At 24.7% G+C, this 19,862-nt stretch overlaps 1 protein-coding gene across 3 annotated transcripts in view; it reads left to right on the top strand.

Annotated features, from left to right (window-relative positions):
- Positions 1-18,839, top strand: part of LOC126895848 (zwei Ig domain protein zig-8-like) — a 170,892-nt gene extending 152,053 nt beyond the window's left edge. Inside the window, exons 4-6 of one of the 3 annotated variants that reach the window (XM_050668126.1) lie at positions 763-890; positions 15,329-15,497; positions 17,645-18,839. In XM_050668126.1, coding sequence (XP_050524083.1) covers positions 763-890; positions 15,329-15,497; positions 17,645-17,742 — 395 coding nt within the window. In that variant the 3' untranslated portion in view covers positions 17,743-18,839. The remainder of the gene's footprint in view (positions 1-762; positions 891-15,328; positions 15,498-17,644) is intronic. The other 2 variants (XM_050668125.1, XM_050668124.1) reach the window with 2 other exon arrangements.
- Positions 18,840-19,862: the final 1,023 nt, after the last annotated feature.

Raw genomic sequence — 19,862 nt, 5'->3', positions numbered from 1 at the left:
ATTCTCACATCACTCGAACTCATTCTAATACGATTATTAATCGTGAATGAAAACATTTCTCTTGTAAAATCAAAGGAAATATTTTAAGTGTTTTTTTGAATTCCGAGAATAACTTAATAGATTGAATGATTGATTAATCACTAAAAATAATTAGCTAAAAAAAGACTGTTTATTTCATTTTACTAAAAAAAACAATGAATTAAAAATGTTCTTCAAATAAAACAATTTAGAACGCAGTTATTATTATTTTTTTTTTGTTCAGTGGACACTGTTTTAATACTAAAAATGCTTAATCAGAGATTTTTCTTTCTAAAAATAAATATACCTGTTTAAAATAAATAAATATTGAATACATTAAAACTTTTTGTACAATCTATTGTTTTTAATTACCATTACACAATTGTGACTTTCTCATTTTTTTGAAAATGTAAAAAATGTTTTTAAAGTTTTCAGCATGGATTAAAACCACAATTTTATTTCGACTAAAACTTGAAATAAAAAAAGCTATTGTTATAAAAAATATAATTACTAAATAACAAAAGTCTATATAATTTCTGTTGTTCGTCACCATCCATAGCTAACAATAAAGCTATACAAAAAATTGGCTTATTTTAAACTAAACATGTTTTGAAGTAAAAGGTTATTTTTGGAAATAATTGAAATAAGAATATTTTCTATTTAAAAATTGAATTATTAAAATTTTTAATGATTAAATTTATATAAAAACCGTTTAATTGTTGATTTATTTATATTTTTTTGCAGAGCCTATAACAACCATTATTGGTGGACCCGATATGTTTATCAACAAAGGTAGCACTATGAATCTTACTTGTATCATAAAGCATAGCCCTGAACCGCCGCCATTGATTTATTGGACACATGACTCAAAGGTAAAATATAATAATTTTAATTTCTTAATACCCCTCGTTGTAATTTTAATTTTAAACTTTGAAATTAAAATGTTATTTGTTTTCTTATTGACAAAATATTTACTAAAAGATAAAATCGTGGAGTAAAATGAGCTTTGAGTTGATCATGCTTAATAAAACTCTGAATATTGGTATGCATGAAAATTTAAATAAATGTTTACGGAATATTTCATGTTACTTTATATTAGACAGTCTCATCAAAGTGCTTGAATTTATATTACTTCAGAGTAAAATGTAAATTAGTAAGTACTAGGGATTTCTTAAATATTTTAATTTAAAAGTTTATCCATCTAAAACCTTTTTGACAATGGCGTCAATAACGAAAAACATTCACAGATTTATCCATTTGCTCGTGGTTCAAACGTTTTAATATTTATATCGAGTTTCAATATTAAGCGAAATTATATAAATATTAATGAATTTCTAAATAAGCTATTTAGGATCCTTTTCGTAAACATAGTAACACATATAAAACAAATATTGAAGCATAACTTTGACAAAATCTACTGGTATGTCCGCTAATGTGTAAACATACAGGGCGATTCATTGAGGATAAGACACTCAATTTCTAGGAAACTATTGAAATTTGTTTTGTAAATGAAAATATTGATTTATTCAAAAATTTCTACAATAATAGAAACTCTAAATAATTTTTTTTTTCATCTCTTCAGGGTTAAAAATACCTTAACATAATTTATTGGTAAATATGACCACTATTTTTACCTTGATAATATGATAAAAAAAATATTTACAAACAATTCTGTGCTTATATTTTTTTTTATGCGATCAAACGTTTGTATATTTTAGCATGTCAAATTAAGCGTTTTTAAACAAAATTTCTATTATTATTCTACTGTTTTGTATACAGAAGTCTTTGATGACTATTAATAGACACATATATTATATTCCATACAAGTTTACTATGTAGAACGACAAGTGTGTAAAGAATTTTTTTGATAACTACTATAAAAATAATTTATGGCCCATTAAATCTGATTATTGTTGCCTCTTGTATTACAAAAACCAAAATAGTAATGAACTTTTATTTTGAATGCAAATCTTTAAACAATTTAAAAAGACGAACAGTTGATCGGATAAAAAGAATTATGAAAACAAAATTGTTTGTAAACTTTTTTTTCTATCATATTTCAAGACAAAAATAGGGGTTCTTATTTAAAAAAAATTAATTTTAAGGTTTTTCCCCAGAAGAGACGAAGAAAAATATTCTTTAACTACACATTATTGTAGAGTTTTCTGAATCAAACAATATTTTCTTTTAGAAAAAATTAAATGTTTCAACAGTTACCGAGAAAATGAGTGTTTTATCCTTAATCCCTAATACTCTATATGTTTATTTAAATTTAATCAAAATCAATTGTCAAATATTACATTACATTAATTTAGAAAAACAGTAAAAATAAAAATTGTTATAATTCCAATAAACTTTGGATTTATTATGTAAATTTTAGTATAAAACTAGTTGTTTGAGAGATTACACACATTATGTTATAAAAATATAAATATCCAGGCGAAAACCAATTTTTTTGCTCCTCTTCGATGACAATGAACTTTAATTCTCTCATTTTCGTTTTTAAACGCCCTTCTCTTGCATTCTTCTTTACATTATTTAAACTAAAGGCAAAAATATCACAATCCAAAACTTTTACTAGACATGTAACAAATAAAAATAAAAACCAAACCAAATACTCGTAAAAAATATATATATATTTTTTTCTCGCTATAATTTTTATGTTGGGAGAATTGTTTTTCTCGCATTATTATTTGCGTAGTAATGTGATTACAAAAGCAAAGGACTGCGCTCATTTTAGCCTAGTTGCACACTCTAACGAGTTTTAGTTTGCTGCTACCCATTCACTGGATTTATTTTCATTATTTATTTATTTTTTTTTTTTTTTATGCTTCGTACTTCTTTTTTACCATCGCAATCCAATTGCCTTGAGTTTCCTCATTGCAGTGAGCCGGAAAATAAATTGAAAAGCAGATTACCCAAAAAGAACAGAACAATTCGATTACGTAATTTTATAGTATCATAATTTTTCCTACGATCGTTTCATACAATCATTCAGATCACTGTAATGTGGACAATGTCCTTTTAGTATTTTCCTTTCTTCATATTATCTTTTCGTATGAATGTTATTTGGGTTCATCAATTTTCTTCGATCGAAAACTTTAAGAACTAATATAAACTATTAAAAGTAAACAGCGTATATTTTATCGACTATCATTGACAACAATAACATAATTAATAATTCATGAATACAATGTTGTACCTTTTAGGTGCATCTATTTTTTTATACATACAGAAAACGTAACTGTAAAAACCGATCCGTGTAAACACTAAATATATATATATATATATACTTGTACATTTGTTCTTCTTCGATTGAGAGAAAACTTACTGTAATTGTATAAAAGTATTAACGTGGATAAAGTAATATCGTAATAGGTAAGATTTTGCTTAGCAACTGATACCCAAGTGTATGCTATAAAACTTATTTATTATTCTCGTTCCAATTATATTTTCTGTTATGATAAAGCTATTTTTAACAAAAAACTTGAGTTTAATATCATGTTTTATTGCTCAGTTTTAATCCTTAAACCGATTACAATATCATAACCGTGAGTAGAAAAATGTATTAATTTCTTTCTTATAAATATTTTATTCACATAGTTTAATGTACTAATCAATGCTGAAAACTTTATATGAAATTTTGTGACTCTTTACTCAAGATTTCCATTTTATTTTTTATAACAAGATTTTGTAATGGATAAATTTTATTATATTTAAAATGTTACAGCATATTTTCCAACTTAAATTAATCAAACTACTAACTCATTTAACAGTATTCTCTTTGATAATTATTTGGTATAACATTTAGTACTCCGATTAATTATATCTATATGATCAATTAGGCGTGTACTAGAAGGTTAAACTATAGTCAAATTAGAGAATTACAAGTTTTTGGAAAATATGACACTGATTTTTAACAATTTTAGTTCAAAATAATGATCGAACTTTTATGAATATCCAATCGGCTTTGTAATTTCTTCCTCTTACGTTCTTCATTACTAAACTATATTATTGAACTTATACTACATATAAGTTTTGTTGAAAAAAGTCTATTTATTTTAGTAGAACGGATACCTAATTTTAATCCTTGTAGTCAATGTATAAAGAATTGATATTTATATTTTCTAATTAAAATAAAGATTTTTAAAATATTAAAAACAGTATTCGACTTATTTCATCCTGAAAAAGTATAATTCTTTTTAAAAACATCAAAACAATTGAAATGAAAATATACTTATATAATTAAAAATACTAAAAAAAAAATTATTGATCGACTAGTCTACCCTTCTTTAATTGTTTTTTTCATTATACTAGTAACTAAAATGTTTCGTTCATGTTTATGTAATAAAAACTATAGTAGTATAGTTACTAGCATTATATAGTAGCTAGTAGTTTATAATTAAATAAATAAATGAAAAAGGACTTTTAACCTAAGTATTCTTAAACATTTGTAACTACAAAAGGAAAAAAAAATTTAAATGTAATGATATTCATCATTTCCATTACAAACAATATTCGACCACTTATGTCTCCTTTTTATGAAAAAATGTTTTAACAAAGTCTGAATGTCTGGTATAAAACTTCTTATTTATTTAGATTAGCTTTTAGTCGTGTAATATTAAAGAAAACTCATTAAAATGTTCAAGTGTACAGTGTCATATTTGGAATAGTTTTTCTATAAATTGTTTGTTATAAAAATACAAAACATTTTGTGTGATGCATAAGCTGTTTAAACTTTTCCACTTTCCGATCTGAGCAAAAACCATATTTCTTTAGCTTCTTCACCTAAACTTCGCTTCTCGTACAAGCTCCTATCTTTCCCTGACATAAGTTTTAGCACATAATGTGGTGAAATCCCCCATAGGCCAGTTACGCAATAACCTCAAACTGTCTATTTTGCGTGCTAAAGAAGAATACACTAGTAATAAATTTTGAAAAAACTTTTTACTTCGCTTCTTTTAATGTGAATAGTCTAGTAGTTTATACAGAGTCGTACATTCATCATAATCAATTACTTACAAAAAAAAAATTCGAAAATATGTTTTTTTAAATATAATTATCATTGTAAGATAGACCCGATTCCAAGTAGTTGGAATAGAGGCTAAGAAAATGAAGATGATTACAAAATATAAAATAATTTAGTTAAAAAAAAACAGTAGCACAGTGAGGTCGTGGCACAGAATGAACGTAGCATAGTTGGAACAAGTATAGATGATATCTGACAGTTATTAAAATCACTATCATAAGAAATGCTTCGATTATTGACTAAAAGTTATTAACATTAAACTAAATCCTAAAAAATACATCTAATTAACTATTCATGTATAGTATATACCTAGATATTAGCCTAAAGTCTGTGGAGATTTAAGATCCTATAGACACATTCATATCCCTATAACTGCGTTTTCGGAGAAAAAGGTAGAAGCCAAAAATTGTCCACAAAGTTTCACACAAGGTCTATAAACCATTTGCTATAGTTTTGAATTTAAAGATGTAGCCTCCACGAATATTTTTTCTAACTTTGGCCATTTGCTAATTATGTGAATTCATTAAAAAATTAATTTCTTATTGATGATTATTATTGAAGTATGATTATATGTTTGAAACTAGCTATTATTTGTCAGTAAATCTTATATCTTAATGTCATTACTATCACCATAACATTATTAACGAATTTATTATATTCGGAAACCGACAGTAAACTTGCATCGGAAGATGGTCCTATCATCTTGCACAACAAATAGTGAAGATAAAGAAAAGAGAGAAATAATTTATAGACTAATTCCAGTACATTACACTCCAATCACGTTCTGCGATTGTGTTTAACGTTTTAGGTTTTAACACGACCATAAACGTTCATCGTGTACCTTCATTATATAAATTACTAACTATTCTTAGGTCTTTAATCTACAAAAAGCATTTTATTTTATAATGACCTCTAATAAATTTAATTTCTTACATTATTTAATTAAAACAAGTAAAAATAATGAAATACTTATAATAAAATTAAATAAAAATTAGGTAAATCCAGTATTTACTAGCCTAGTTATTACTGATTCAATATTAAAAGTTTTTCTTTGACATAAATTTTATATAATGTGGAAAACCTAATAACATAATACAATAGCATGTAATATACATTTCACATTGAGTATATGTCCAATCTTTGGTTCGTCTTAGATTCTCATTTTAAATTATCTTGCAGTTGTATAATAATAATAAGAAAGTTTGAATTAAAAATATTTCGCTTAACTAAATTATTTACCTAAAATAATTTACAATTACAGTTAAAAAAAAATGGTAGTGATGACTACATATACTGCAAAAATATATTGTTTTGTTTGAAACTGCCAATAAATCAATATGGCCAATCTTACAGAAAAACAGCAACTAAATATTACTATAGAAATTGATAATAAGTCCAACACTAACCTTCATTTATATGTTTTATCGATACATTCTTTCAACTTAAAATGATTTTGTCAAAAAACTTACAATCAACATAAACCATTAAAGAACTATTGTGAAACAATATTGCTAATGCGAATTAGACGTCAGACCTATCTGTCAAATAACTGTTAAAAATCAATAAGCTCTTAGAATAAAATGGTTGAAATTAGATATCATTCATCAAATTCTTTAATAATTTAAACTTTAAAATTTAATGTAAAATTTTACACTTTCGCGTGTAATAAAAACTTACATTAATTATTGCATATTACTAACTATTAATGAGGTAACGAATGAATACTCTCAAGGTAATTTTCTCAGAAACGGAAATATTCTTCTGTATATTATTCTACAATCGGTGTAGATATGTAGAAAATACACATACGGCAATAAATAAGAATAAATGATCAATTGTCATCAACATTAGACATCAATTATTTATCAACTAATTCCGAAGAAACAGAAAAAGAAATAAAATTATTTGTCAAAAAGGAACACCTTAATCACGCACAAAAAATGTATTGACTTTTAATTAAATATTTGTCTTTAATTATTTCCATAATTATAATGTACTGTATATTTTAGGATAATACTTCAAAATATTATTTTCATTAATTTAATCTAAGGTCAATAGCCTTAGTTGATGCAGGTTCTAATAAAATAAAAGTTATAATTAGAAGTAACGAAATTTATTCTTGACGGACAAATTGATCACAATTTACATTTATATAGAATTTTTTTAGACTAAGAATTTTTCGATTGCATCTACACTAATTAATTTTTTGGTGGAATATTATTTTTAGTCTTTGAATAAAAAAAACCCCCAGCACAGGGGGGTCGTGGTATAGTTGGATCAAGTATAATGATATCTGACAGTGATTAAAATCACTATCATAAAAAACGCTTCGATCAAATCTTTAGATAGTGTTTAATTTTAAAAAATTGGTGGATTATTCCTAAAACTACATGATCTGTTAGATGATCTTTTTTATATCCTGTGGGTAGATAAAGGGTCAGATTTATAAAAAAATATACCAAATGAAAGGTAAAGACATCAAGCATCTATAAAACAAAATTTTATTTATTTGTTCATTTTTAAGAAAGTTATGGCAATTTTTAGGGGTAATGTCTTTGACTACATACGATTTGTGATCTTTTGACGTATCGTTGAAAGAAATCAGTTCGGTGAGAGCTGAAAAAAAGTGGTAACAGACACAAAAAAATAAAAAAAAAACACAAATCATAATAAAACGAATACCTTCTCAGCTTCGCATCGAAGCCAAAAGAATGACTGAAATGGCAGAGCTTTAGGGACTCCATTTTCTTGGATGAAAATTTCTGGTATTAAGTTTCTATTTTTATTTTAAATTCTTATTATTATTTATTAACAAATTTAAATAATTGTCTGCGTTTACTTTGGATTTAATTTTATTAAATTTTGAAGTATCTATTTCAAATTATAAGCCTTAGATATGTCTAAGCATATCGTACTCAAAACTTAGTTTTGAATGGGATATGAAAAGGCTTTGGATTTCTGTATTATAATGATAGGCATCTGTAAGTACTTTTATTTTTTCTAAAGCCATATTGGTTATGCTATAAGTAATTAATATTTTCTAAAAACCATATTAATCTTACATTAACTATATTTTCTAGAAGTTTACCTACTATATAAGAGAGTGAGATTGGACGATATTTTTCAAGTTGGAATCTATCATATCTTAGTTTGTTAATTGAGATTGCTATATTATACAGTATACTGTGCCTCTACTGTGTTTGAAAAACATTTTAATTCATATTTTATTGAATATATTTAGTTAAAAATTAGTTGTTAAAGAAGGTCACTTGAGTAAGATATATAGAGTGATTTTTTTATCATAACCCACTCAATTACTTACAGGGTAATAATAATTTAAACATTTTTTTTTTTTTGGTTATCTTTAGTTACACATTATTCTTGAATTATTAACTATGTAATACTTTTTAAGTTCATCCCTTATGCCTGGTAAGGGTATCAACTTTGTATTTTTAAATGGGAACATATATTTTGAATTTAATAAAATGTTTGAATTTTTAATTTAATAGTAAATAGCATTTGAATTTTGAGTATAACTTTATTTGTTTATTAGAACACTTAAAGTTTCAAATTTTTGAGTTAATATACATGTATAATGCACAAGGGATTACAAATACAGGTAGATAATTGGTTTTTTATGACATCGATATTAAAAGGTACACAGCATTGTTATTATCAATGGTAGTAAGGCACATTGTTATGAGTTTTTAAATATACTAACTGAAAATACAGAAAGTATATCTATTGATAGTTATTATTGATAATAAACAATGTCATAAAAATCCAATTAGTTACCTGTATTTATAATTCCTTGTGTATTATACATGTATATTAACTCAAAAATTTGAAACTTTAAATGTTTACATCTAATAAACAAATAAAGTTATACTAAAAATTCAAATGCCATTTACTATTAAATTAAAAATCCAAACATTTTATTAAATTCAAAATATGTGTTCCCATTTAAAAAAACAAAGATGACACCCTTACAAGGCATAAGGGATGAACATAAAAAGTTTTAAATAGTTAATAATTCAAAAATAATGTGTAACTAAAAAAAACCAAAAAAAAAATTTTTTTAATTATATTTATTCTGCAAATAATTGAGTGGGTTATGATAAAAAAATCACTCTGTATATGGAAAACTATCCTTGTCAAGACTCTTAATTTTTCACTTTTTTAAGGCAATATTATATTCTTCAATTGTAGAATCATTAATTAGATATTTAAAGACATTGTTATAATTCCCAGGATACGAGAGTTTAGCTGAATTGGACGACCCATTTTGTAATAAAAAATTTCGCTCGTAATTTTTGTTTCTAAAATTTTAGAGTATCCACTGATTAATTTAAATCCTGTAAACATTAATTTTTTTTCGCGAAAGTATTGGGTCAAATTTAAAACATACAGAAGAAATAAAATTATATAAACTCTCCGTTTATCTTAAAAATTTGGTTTTTAATATATAATATAATTATAAATCTAGTATATTATTATAATGTAATAAAGTCGTCAACTCGTCAAGTTTATTTGTATTTTGAAATATAAATAAGCTTTATTTTTTAGCTTCGATGCGAAGCTGAGAAGGTATTGGTTTTACTATGATGTGTTTTTTAATACTGTCTTTAATGGCTGTATTCCATCGGGGAACTTTGGCATGCCCGGAATGTATTAATGTTTTCTTTATTGTATTTTCCACTACTTTATTTTTACATTAGTGAATTTTTTAACTATATCTTTTATGTTTTCGTCATTAGTATTCTTTTATTTTATTGATTTCAATTTACATTTCTTTTATAAATGTATGTCAATTAGGATTTTTTAAATTCCATTTTGGGTTTATGTAGTACATATTAAAAATCTGTGTTTCAATTTTAATGATAATAGAGAGGTGATCACTGCTGTATAACTCTAAAAGGATTTCTTATAGTAATCTCGGTATAAGATGGTGAGACACAAACCTAAGATCAATTGCAGAATGATTACCATTGATAGGATTTACTCTTGTTAGTCAGTAAGAATTGAATATTAATTTATCATGAATATCTAGCAGTTTTTCGAGTATATTCCTCTTTTATCTGTTTTATATGACCCCATATCATATTGTGACTATTAAAATCTCCGAGTAGTATAATGGAGTAGGAAGTTATTTATTACTGATGTCAATTTTATCAGTAAAAAAGTCAACTGAATTTGGAATGAAAATGTTACATAATGTGATTTTAAAGTTTAAGTTAATTATGAAAGTTATTAGTTTTATATTAAATTTGATATCTAATACTTCGTGAAGGTATGATCAATTGATAAGTATAGCATCACCGCTGCTAGCCACTAAAGTGATCTATAGCGATTTTTGTACAGACATAGTTATTATTAAATGAACATTATGATTATTTTTGAAATTTATCTCCTGTAAGCAAACTTGTTTTTGATAATTATCTTAAGATCATCTAACTTTGAAAATAAACCATCAATATTTCATTGAATACTATTAAGAAAATAATTTACAATAATGTAAAATAATATAAAAACACATTAAAAGAGTATTGTCGTCTTTTTAATATATTCTTAAGAACTTTCCCTAAAATATTCTCGAAAAAAATTATTATGGTAATTTACAATTATAATTGTATTTTAGGTAATACAGTAGATTCTGTGTCTCTATTTGGTTATTTTAGAGTATTATCTAAGTAAAAAAATTAAGCACTAACATAAAAGTATAACTACTTATAGTAGTACTACTTATAGAAGTATAACATTTTTGTTGTATTTCTTCTCGAAAAATTAAGTCGCTAAATGATAATGAATATTAAATCTGATAACAGAAAATCAACATATTAAGTATTAAAAAAATATTAATTGTGATGTGTAAGTAATACTATGATTATGGTTATTTTCATGATAAATTACAACATCTCATTGCACTTTTTAATATTCATATACAAGCCAATTTATATTTATACTCAATAAAGCTCGACAGACGTAGCCCCCTCCACTAAAAAAAATTTTAAACACGCGCCTGATTCATTTTATGTAATTAGTATGTCATCTTATATATATGAAATTTCAATTATTTTGATAGAACAACTCACACTTGTACTCCTACTCTTAATAATGTAATTTGTGTATATAGAATTTTATTTTATTATATATACGAATAATAGAATAATTTTATGAGTGCGTAATCATGTAGAACATAATTTTAGCCGTAAAGGTATTACCAACAAGATTTTTGAACATTTTTTGTACGACAATTCCTATAAAATCACGTAAAGGCCGTTACCAGCATCTTTGCTAAGGATAAAAACCGCCATATCCGTAGTTCAAGTAATTATATGATTATCATCGATCTAGCTCTTGCTTCTATATAAAATTGTACATATTTACCTTAGTATATAAGAGAAAAAAATAAAAAACATCCATACAAATATCCTGATCTAATACTAAACTGGTTAAACGATTATTACTAGATTTGAAAACGTGTCAACGATTAGCCTTTTGTATGATGGTAATGTTTGTTTACCTTCAAATATAACCTACAACTACCCTAAAAGGTATCATTATACTAAAATATAATTATATTAAAGTTAAATGCATAATGTCTAAAGCGTCATTTGAATATTTAAATAATTTTGAAACCAGATATTTTCATTTATAACTCACACACTTACCCTAAACTACTTAACTTCTAAATAATTCAAACATAGTGCCGCAACTACTAAGCTGGGGACTTATATGGATATTACTCCATCTTCATCTCGTCATAATATTTTGTAGCCCCTGTCTCAATGTATGAGACCGTTTGTCTTGTACTCTTTGCATATCCGGTTTTTGCAGCACACTGTAAGAAATTATCTAAAAATTCCCATTCTTCAGTATAATATTTCTAATGTACACGTTTAATTTACACATAATTAATGTAATTTTTACATGAAGTACGGTAAATTCGTACACAAATATAACATTTTTAGTACTATACATCAAAATTTTCCCTTTCATTGTATACGTTAAAAAATTTTAGTACACCCCTACTCTTCTTCTTATTTATTCTCACCTTAATCTTAAATACTTAGCGTCGACCACCCTTATCATAAATTTCCACTCGACACGATCTCCCGCATCGTTTACGCTCACATCAGCCTTCCTCATATTGTATTCAATTACATCTTTCCATCTCTTTTTTGGTTTTCTTCTACCATTTCTTCCTTCAACATTCATTTCTAAAACTGTTTTTATGGCTTCCGTTTCCTCTCTCCTCATAACATAGCCATCTATATAAGTCTATTTTCTCTCATCTTATCTACGATTGACACTACACCTATACTCCCTCTTATATGCTCGTTCCTTATCCTATCTTCTCCAGTCACTCTACTCATCCGTCTAAGCATTCTCATCTCTGCTACACTCATTCTCTGCTCTACTTTTTTATAAACCGCCCAACACTCTAAACCATATACCATAGCTGGTCTCACTACAGTCTTATAGAATTTATCTTTCAGCCTCATTGGAATTCTTTTATCGCATAACACACCAGACGCTTCACCCCACTTTAACGACCTGCACTTCATTTTGTGTCTTACATCCTCGTCAATAACACCGCTCCTTTGCACAAATGATCCTAAATACTTAAAACTTTTCACTTCTTCTATCACATCCTCGCCTATTATCTGGGGTTTTTGGTTTCTTTTTAATTATCTTCTTCATCATCAGAAAGTTGAAATGCTCTTTTAGAAGAACTTAAAATGAATACAAGAACTTGATTAATTGATTTAGGGGTAAAAATAAAAACCATTGCATACTTTTCAGTTGTTTCATCTTGTTGGATTTCATCAATATTTTGTGGTATCAGTGTGATAGAGCTGACAGATGGTTTTTCAGACTCGTCAAATAATTTGGCACCGAAATCATCCATAGTAAATCAGTTCAAGATTTATAAAAATATTATTAAAAACTAAATATATCAATGAGCAGTTACAAAAATATATCGAAACATTACTCATATTTACTCAGATTAAATAATAATATTTAATGAATTTATCTTAAATAAATGTTTAAATAAGTTATAAAACTTTATACAACATTTTAAACTTAATTTGTTTTACAAACAAGCTAAATAACAGAAATTTGAATAGCATTAAAAAGACTACCAAGATCACAAGAGAATTTATTACTTACAAATTAATACAGCAATATTTTCTATATTAGGTTATGTTGTTGTTCACATTTAATTTTTTAATAAAATGCCCGCATTTTATTTGAGATTTTAACATAACATAACAAATTATACCTCATATAATCTTTGATAATACTGTAGCATGAAAGTAGCATTCTAGATATCACTATGATAGTATGATAGAAATGGGCTATTTTCAAAAGTGAATAGATTATACATAAATGAAAATATCGTTCATAAAAATCGGGCAAAATGAATCTATTTTAAATTTTTTTTTATTATATTTATACATTAATATGTAAGAACAGTTATAGAAATGAAAGTTGAAGGAAGAAAAGGTAGAGAAAGACCAAAAATGAGATGGAGAGGTGTTATTGAATGATATATGAGGACAGCTGATGTGAACGTTGAGGATGTGTGGGATCGTATCAAGTGGAAGTTTAAGATAAGGGTGGCCGACCCCAAGTAGTTGGGATTAAGGCGAAGAAGAAGAAGAAAATGAGGAGGAAAACTGGTTATAATTTCTTGAAAAACTGCTAATACATTAAAAATGTATAAATTATAAAATTAGTTTATACTCAATGTTTATATAAATATGCAAAAGTATTAATTTTGAGTATACATACGATCTTACAATAATTGTGAAAATTTGACTGTAAATGTAGTGAAAATTTTTAACAAATAGATGTATCAGAAATCTTTGATATTAGTGACAAAAGTTTTAAATTTGTATTAAAATTTTGGCACTCTTATGTTAAAATATCACAAATGTAAAATTAGTGTGTGTATTAAAAATATCATACTTTCGTATGGGAACTTTCGGATTATTTCTTATAGTGTAGTAATATCTATATTGGTGTTCCTTACACACATACGGAACTATAGTCTGAACTGACTCGACTATGATACAAGTTTTTGAGCCCCTATTAATATATAAATTTGTTTTTTTTAACACTACGTGAGAGTTTATAAATGTTAGATTTTTTAAAGGATAATGCTGACTGGTTGTCAACCTTTAATGACTCAAAACTTAACAAAATCCGAGCCCTACTGATAAATATTTTAAGTAAATTTTATTCTTAAGGCACCTCCCACTACTCCAGAAAATTGTTGAAAAATCGCCATTGTTTAAAAGTTATTATATATCCAAGCAAAATAATTGAATACAATTTACTTTATCAGATTCGTGTCAAGTAGAAATTTAGGATAAGGGTTCCTGACCCCAAGTTGTTAAGATAATGGTGAGGAAAAAGAAGAAGATTTTACTTTATCATATACACAACTTAATATACTATAAATCTAACCAAATCCAACAGAGTTAATAATTTATTATAATAGACTTCACAAACATTGATGACTGCCTTGAACTCTATTGTGTTACTATTCATTACAATAGTATAATAATTAAGACTAACTTACAAAAAATTTTACAAATAAATTCATAAAAAATCGTCTTGATTTTTTATCAAATTATTATCAATATTGTTCTATGATTTTCTCGTTTTTAATTTTACTCATTTCAATAATTATATGGTTACTATATCTTTTTATATTGATTCTAAAGTAATACTTTTCGTGTAAAACATTTACCGTACCGGCGCAGTTGGATATTCCTAATTTTAAAAACGGAAAAAAATACAAAAGATGAACCTAGAGACATTTACTAGATTTTACTGATTTTATGATATAAAGTCGTTAATATATAATGAAAATTTGAGCATTATACAAAATGTGCTACGCGACAAAAACTACAATTCACTACAATATTTAATAAAATATACTTTCATCCAAGTAACGAATAAATAAATTATCAAACTTAACTAAATAAAACACCCAATTTTTTTTTTTTTAATTCATGGTAATAATAATTTAATGTAAATAATACAAGTGAGGAATTATTGTTCATCGTAAGCCGCCGAATGTACTTCTAAATTTGAAACTTAAATAAATATTTCAAAAAGTAGGACAAAATATTTTTACTTTTATTCTTGCAGATGTTTTACTTTTGTTAACATTTACACTCATAAACCAATAAGAATAAACTTCCATGATTGCATAACGTTTGTTTTTTTTATTATGATTCCTGTTAATCCTTGGTTTTATTTCAGGAAATAAACTATGACTCAGCCAGAGGAGGCGTAAGTGTCATTACAGAAAAAGGTGAAGTAACCACCAGTTATCTGTTAGTTCAAAGAGCAACCAACACAGATTCTGGAAAATACACGTGTCATCCAAGTAATGCGAATCCTCATACTGTCGTAGTACATGTTCTCAATGGTGTGTACTTAAAAATAATAATTATTAAAATAAATTTGATTGAAAATATTATATAAAGTAATAAAAAACAAAAATAGATAAATCAATTTAACTTAAAATTAATAAACATTTCAACGTATCCATAACAATAATAATACTAAGTAAGAATAATTTTGTCAAAAACACCTAAATTTAAAAACAATATATACTTGAAACTTATCATAGTCAATATTGGTTTCTTTATTGATAACCATTGATTTTAGTACAAATTAAAATATTATTATAATTTATTTTCACTATGTTATGCATCGAGCTCGAATTCTTATGTGTAATTTATCACATTAAAAATAAATAAAACAAATTCAAATCATAACTGTTTAAAATCGAACTCCTTTATAATACCCTTACATTAAACCTGGTAAATTGAATAGTATATCTAAGTTCCAATTTTCTACCATATAAAATCATATTATATTATTATTAATATGTATAGTATACAGACACACATTTATAATATATATTTATTTTCAAACCAAGCCTAATATTTTGTCTTCGATTTACTTCAAAATTCGAACAGTTTGTCATATCACTGAATATTAAATAGCTTAATAAAATTATAACATTCTTTTAAACTGAATATTTAATTTAAGGACCTAACTTCTTTAAATATGCAAACTAAATCAAACAATTATAAGCTTGAATAATAAATATAACGAATATATTTACTATTGAAATAAAATAATTATTTAAATTTTCATAATTTTAAAACAAAATTAATACATTTTCCCATCAATTCGTGTATACGAATTCTTTAAATGTTTTAAGATTAAATTTTGAAAAACCATAATTTTAAAATATAAAATTATAGTTATATTATTTCATATATTAAAAATTATATTATTAAGTTGCCATCTAATACATAAACAGGGTGATTGATTTATTATTTATCACTAAATTTCTCCTAAAATTAGAGACGACCCGCGGGGGCAGTTGCTCAGGACCTCATGGTTCTGAAATCGTAACTTTACTGAACTCTATTTTATTTACTAATATAAAAACACGGATTACAATATTATGTATATGTTACGGCTTAAGTCCGAAATCGGCTAATATGCAAATTAACTGCTAACATTCAGTTCAAAATTGCAATTACTTTTGTATAGGAATAATGATTTCAAAAAATTCTATACTTATATTTATTGTATTTTTATTAATTATTGAGTATTTGAATATTAATATGTTGAAGGAATCAGCAGAGTGTCCAGGGAGGGTTAGAAGGTCACAATTCCCTCTCCTACCGAAATAATTAGCAATGTTTGAATTTTTAGTCGAGAAATAATAAAAAATATAAAAAAAAAGATCATAAAAAATATTTTAAGACAATAACGTCTTCTAGCTCCTAAAAATAATTTTTACTGTAAAGCCCCATATAATATGTAATTTTAATTTATTTTGATCAAGACCTCTCGTAAGTTTGAACCGACAAAGCATAAAATAATATTAATTTTGAAAAAATTATTTTTGATATTATTTAGTATTATTTATTGCTTAATTCATAAATAGTTAAATATTTTTTAGTTCAATTCCTTATCCTATATAAAGGCATCAACTTTATTTTGATAGATGCTGTAATATATTAAATATTAAAAAATAATCTAACTGAGAAAAAGAAAAATTAAGTTGTTATCCTTATAGATGATAAAGGATGGATCTAAAAAGTATTTGACCACTTATAAATCAAGAAATAAATACTACTTGATTAACCAAAAAAAAAAAATTTTTCAGAATTACTGTTTTTTTAAAGAAATCTAGTCTTCAATGATAAATCAATCAACGTGTATATATAATAAATAATATATTAAGTTAGATCCCAATATTTCAGTTAAGTATTTTAAATACATTTAAATTTTTAAAGACACCTTAATACAGAAACAAAGATGAGTTTAAGAAGAGAGCATATGACCAATCCCAATTCACATTTAAAAAATTGCTTAATAGAAATATTCTTTTATTTTAATTGAAGGATTGACGTTGTAAAAATAAAATGTATGTACTAGATAGAAATTTATATAGTATTTAAAATTTGTTTAACATATTTCAAGATTGAATTATAATACTCATTATAATTATTCTTCCCATTTTAGAATAATTCATTATTTTATTTATAGGAGAACATCCAGCAGCAATGCAAAAAGGATCAAAGCTCAGTTTAAAATCGTCACTATCAATTTTTAGCGTTTGCCTTGTGTTATTTATTAGTACGTGATTTATAAATTAATGCATCATAAATGTTTTAAATAAAATATACAAAATAATACTCATATTATTAGACACAAATTTGTAATTATTAGTTATCGGAAATATATGTATATACTATATAAATATATGTACAAAAAATTAAATGATTTTTTTGTATGTTTAACTTTGGGGATTTATTTTGTTTTATGCTATTTAAATACTAAATTTTTTAGAACTAAAACAACAATTCAAACCCAGAAGATGATTCATTAGTTTGGTTAAACCTATTAACATTATATTGATTGTTATAACCATTTAATATTACACAATCTCAAGTAATTCTTAATAATAGATTATTCAAATAAAAAATTTATATCATAATAAAACAAAGACAATTGCTTTTTTAATATATTTATCACAGTAACTTAATTATTGAAAGAATTTGGAGTTGAGATATTCTTTTAAAACTTTCAATTATGTGATGGAAATGCTTTTTTTTATTTGGAGAAGGTGAATTTTTGTAAACAAGTCGTGGCATCAAAACCAAACGGTTTTATGTGAATATTTTATTTTATAATTTTACAAGAAAACGTTTCTTAAATTATTTTGATTAACTTTAATTAATTTCTACATCGACATTGTCATAATTGTGTACAGCTTTATTATTTAAAATAAAATATGTATCTAAACTTGTTTGGAGAAAAATGTTCAATGATCTTTTTATATATTATACTAATTAAATGTAAAACCTGATACCCATGAGCTGATTGTTTGATCTAAAAGCAAAATATGATAGATGATTTAATCATCTCGTCAGTTTTAATTTTGTTTTAAATTGTTCTATTTTCTTATATAATTATACTAAGTTTTGAATAATAATTAAATAAAATGTATTTTAAATAAATTTGTAAATATTATATTATATTTGTTTTATCTACAAATTTTATGTTAAAAATTACCAAACAAAATCTGTATATTATATTCACATTTCATTACGATATACTTTTATAATAAATTGTTATTATACCAAAAGAGTATATTATTTTTGTTAAATTATTACTTATGTAAAGCAAAGGGAAACAAAATTTCTAATAAATAAATAGTTTAACTTCAAAATAATTACTTGTACTACCTTTTTATCACTTTAAAAACATTAAATTTTTCTTGTATTGTTGAAGTTCAATTTTCTAAAAAAAATCATTTTTGTTAAACAATAAATGAGGAACTAATTAGAAGTATAAAATAAAAACATTTATTGAATTTATAAATATATTATTATTAGTAAACTTAAACCATTTACATATAATACAAGTTATATGAAATTGTACAATGTTCTAACTTGTATTATAAATTAATATTGCTCCTTTCAATTTAATAATTTGCTAACTCAATTTACTAAAATATAAACGACACAAAATTTTTTATAGCAACTTATAAATCACTTATATTTATCTTTACATAGGTATATACAAAATAAATGAATACTACATAACTTATTTCTTTAAACAAATGTAATTGTATTCAAATAAAAAAAAATTCATTGATAATACCAGAGTAATAGACTGAATAATAATTTTTACTATACATTTTTTTACTTATAGAAAAATACTCAATTATACCTATTACATTAACAAAAAACCTAAATTGATTGTAAACATAAAAAACTTTTTTTTTAACGTTATTGTAATTTAAAGGAATGAATAATGATAAATTCGAACAAGTGTTATTACCATTTACTAAAGCTTGTTCCAGTGTCGTAGTAAAGAGGATTTGGGTTCTAACTACCCTCCAAATTTCTAAAAAAAATAATCTTTTATAAAATAAGACTTATTTTAAACTATATGATCGATATTTCTTTTTATGCCAACTTCCTACCCTTGAAATAAAACTGCCTTTAGGCTTATTCCTAGTATAATTCATTAATAATAAATTATAATCTATAGTTTCACATTTGGATCTTTAAATTATTATTTGTACTTGTTTTTCAGAACTAAAGATAATTATAAAAATTAATTATCATACATTTCACAATTTGAAATGTGATATTACTTATTTCGTTAGTTACATTATTCCTTGTAAATTATTTTTTCGTTATTATTTACTAAACTACTTATTGTTATTTTTTATGATTTTATTAGACAATTTAAA

This window comes from Daktulosphaira vitifoliae, unplaced genomic scaffold (genome assembly GCF_025091365.1).
Source record: "Daktulosphaira vitifoliae isolate Bord-2020 unplaced genomic scaffold, ASM2509136v1 Scaffold_1, whole genome shotgun sequence".
NCBI lineage: Eukaryota > Metazoa > Arthropoda > Insecta > Hemiptera > Phylloxeridae > Daktulosphaira > Daktulosphaira vitifoliae.
This window is presented reverse-complemented; position numbering and strand designations above follow the sequence as displayed.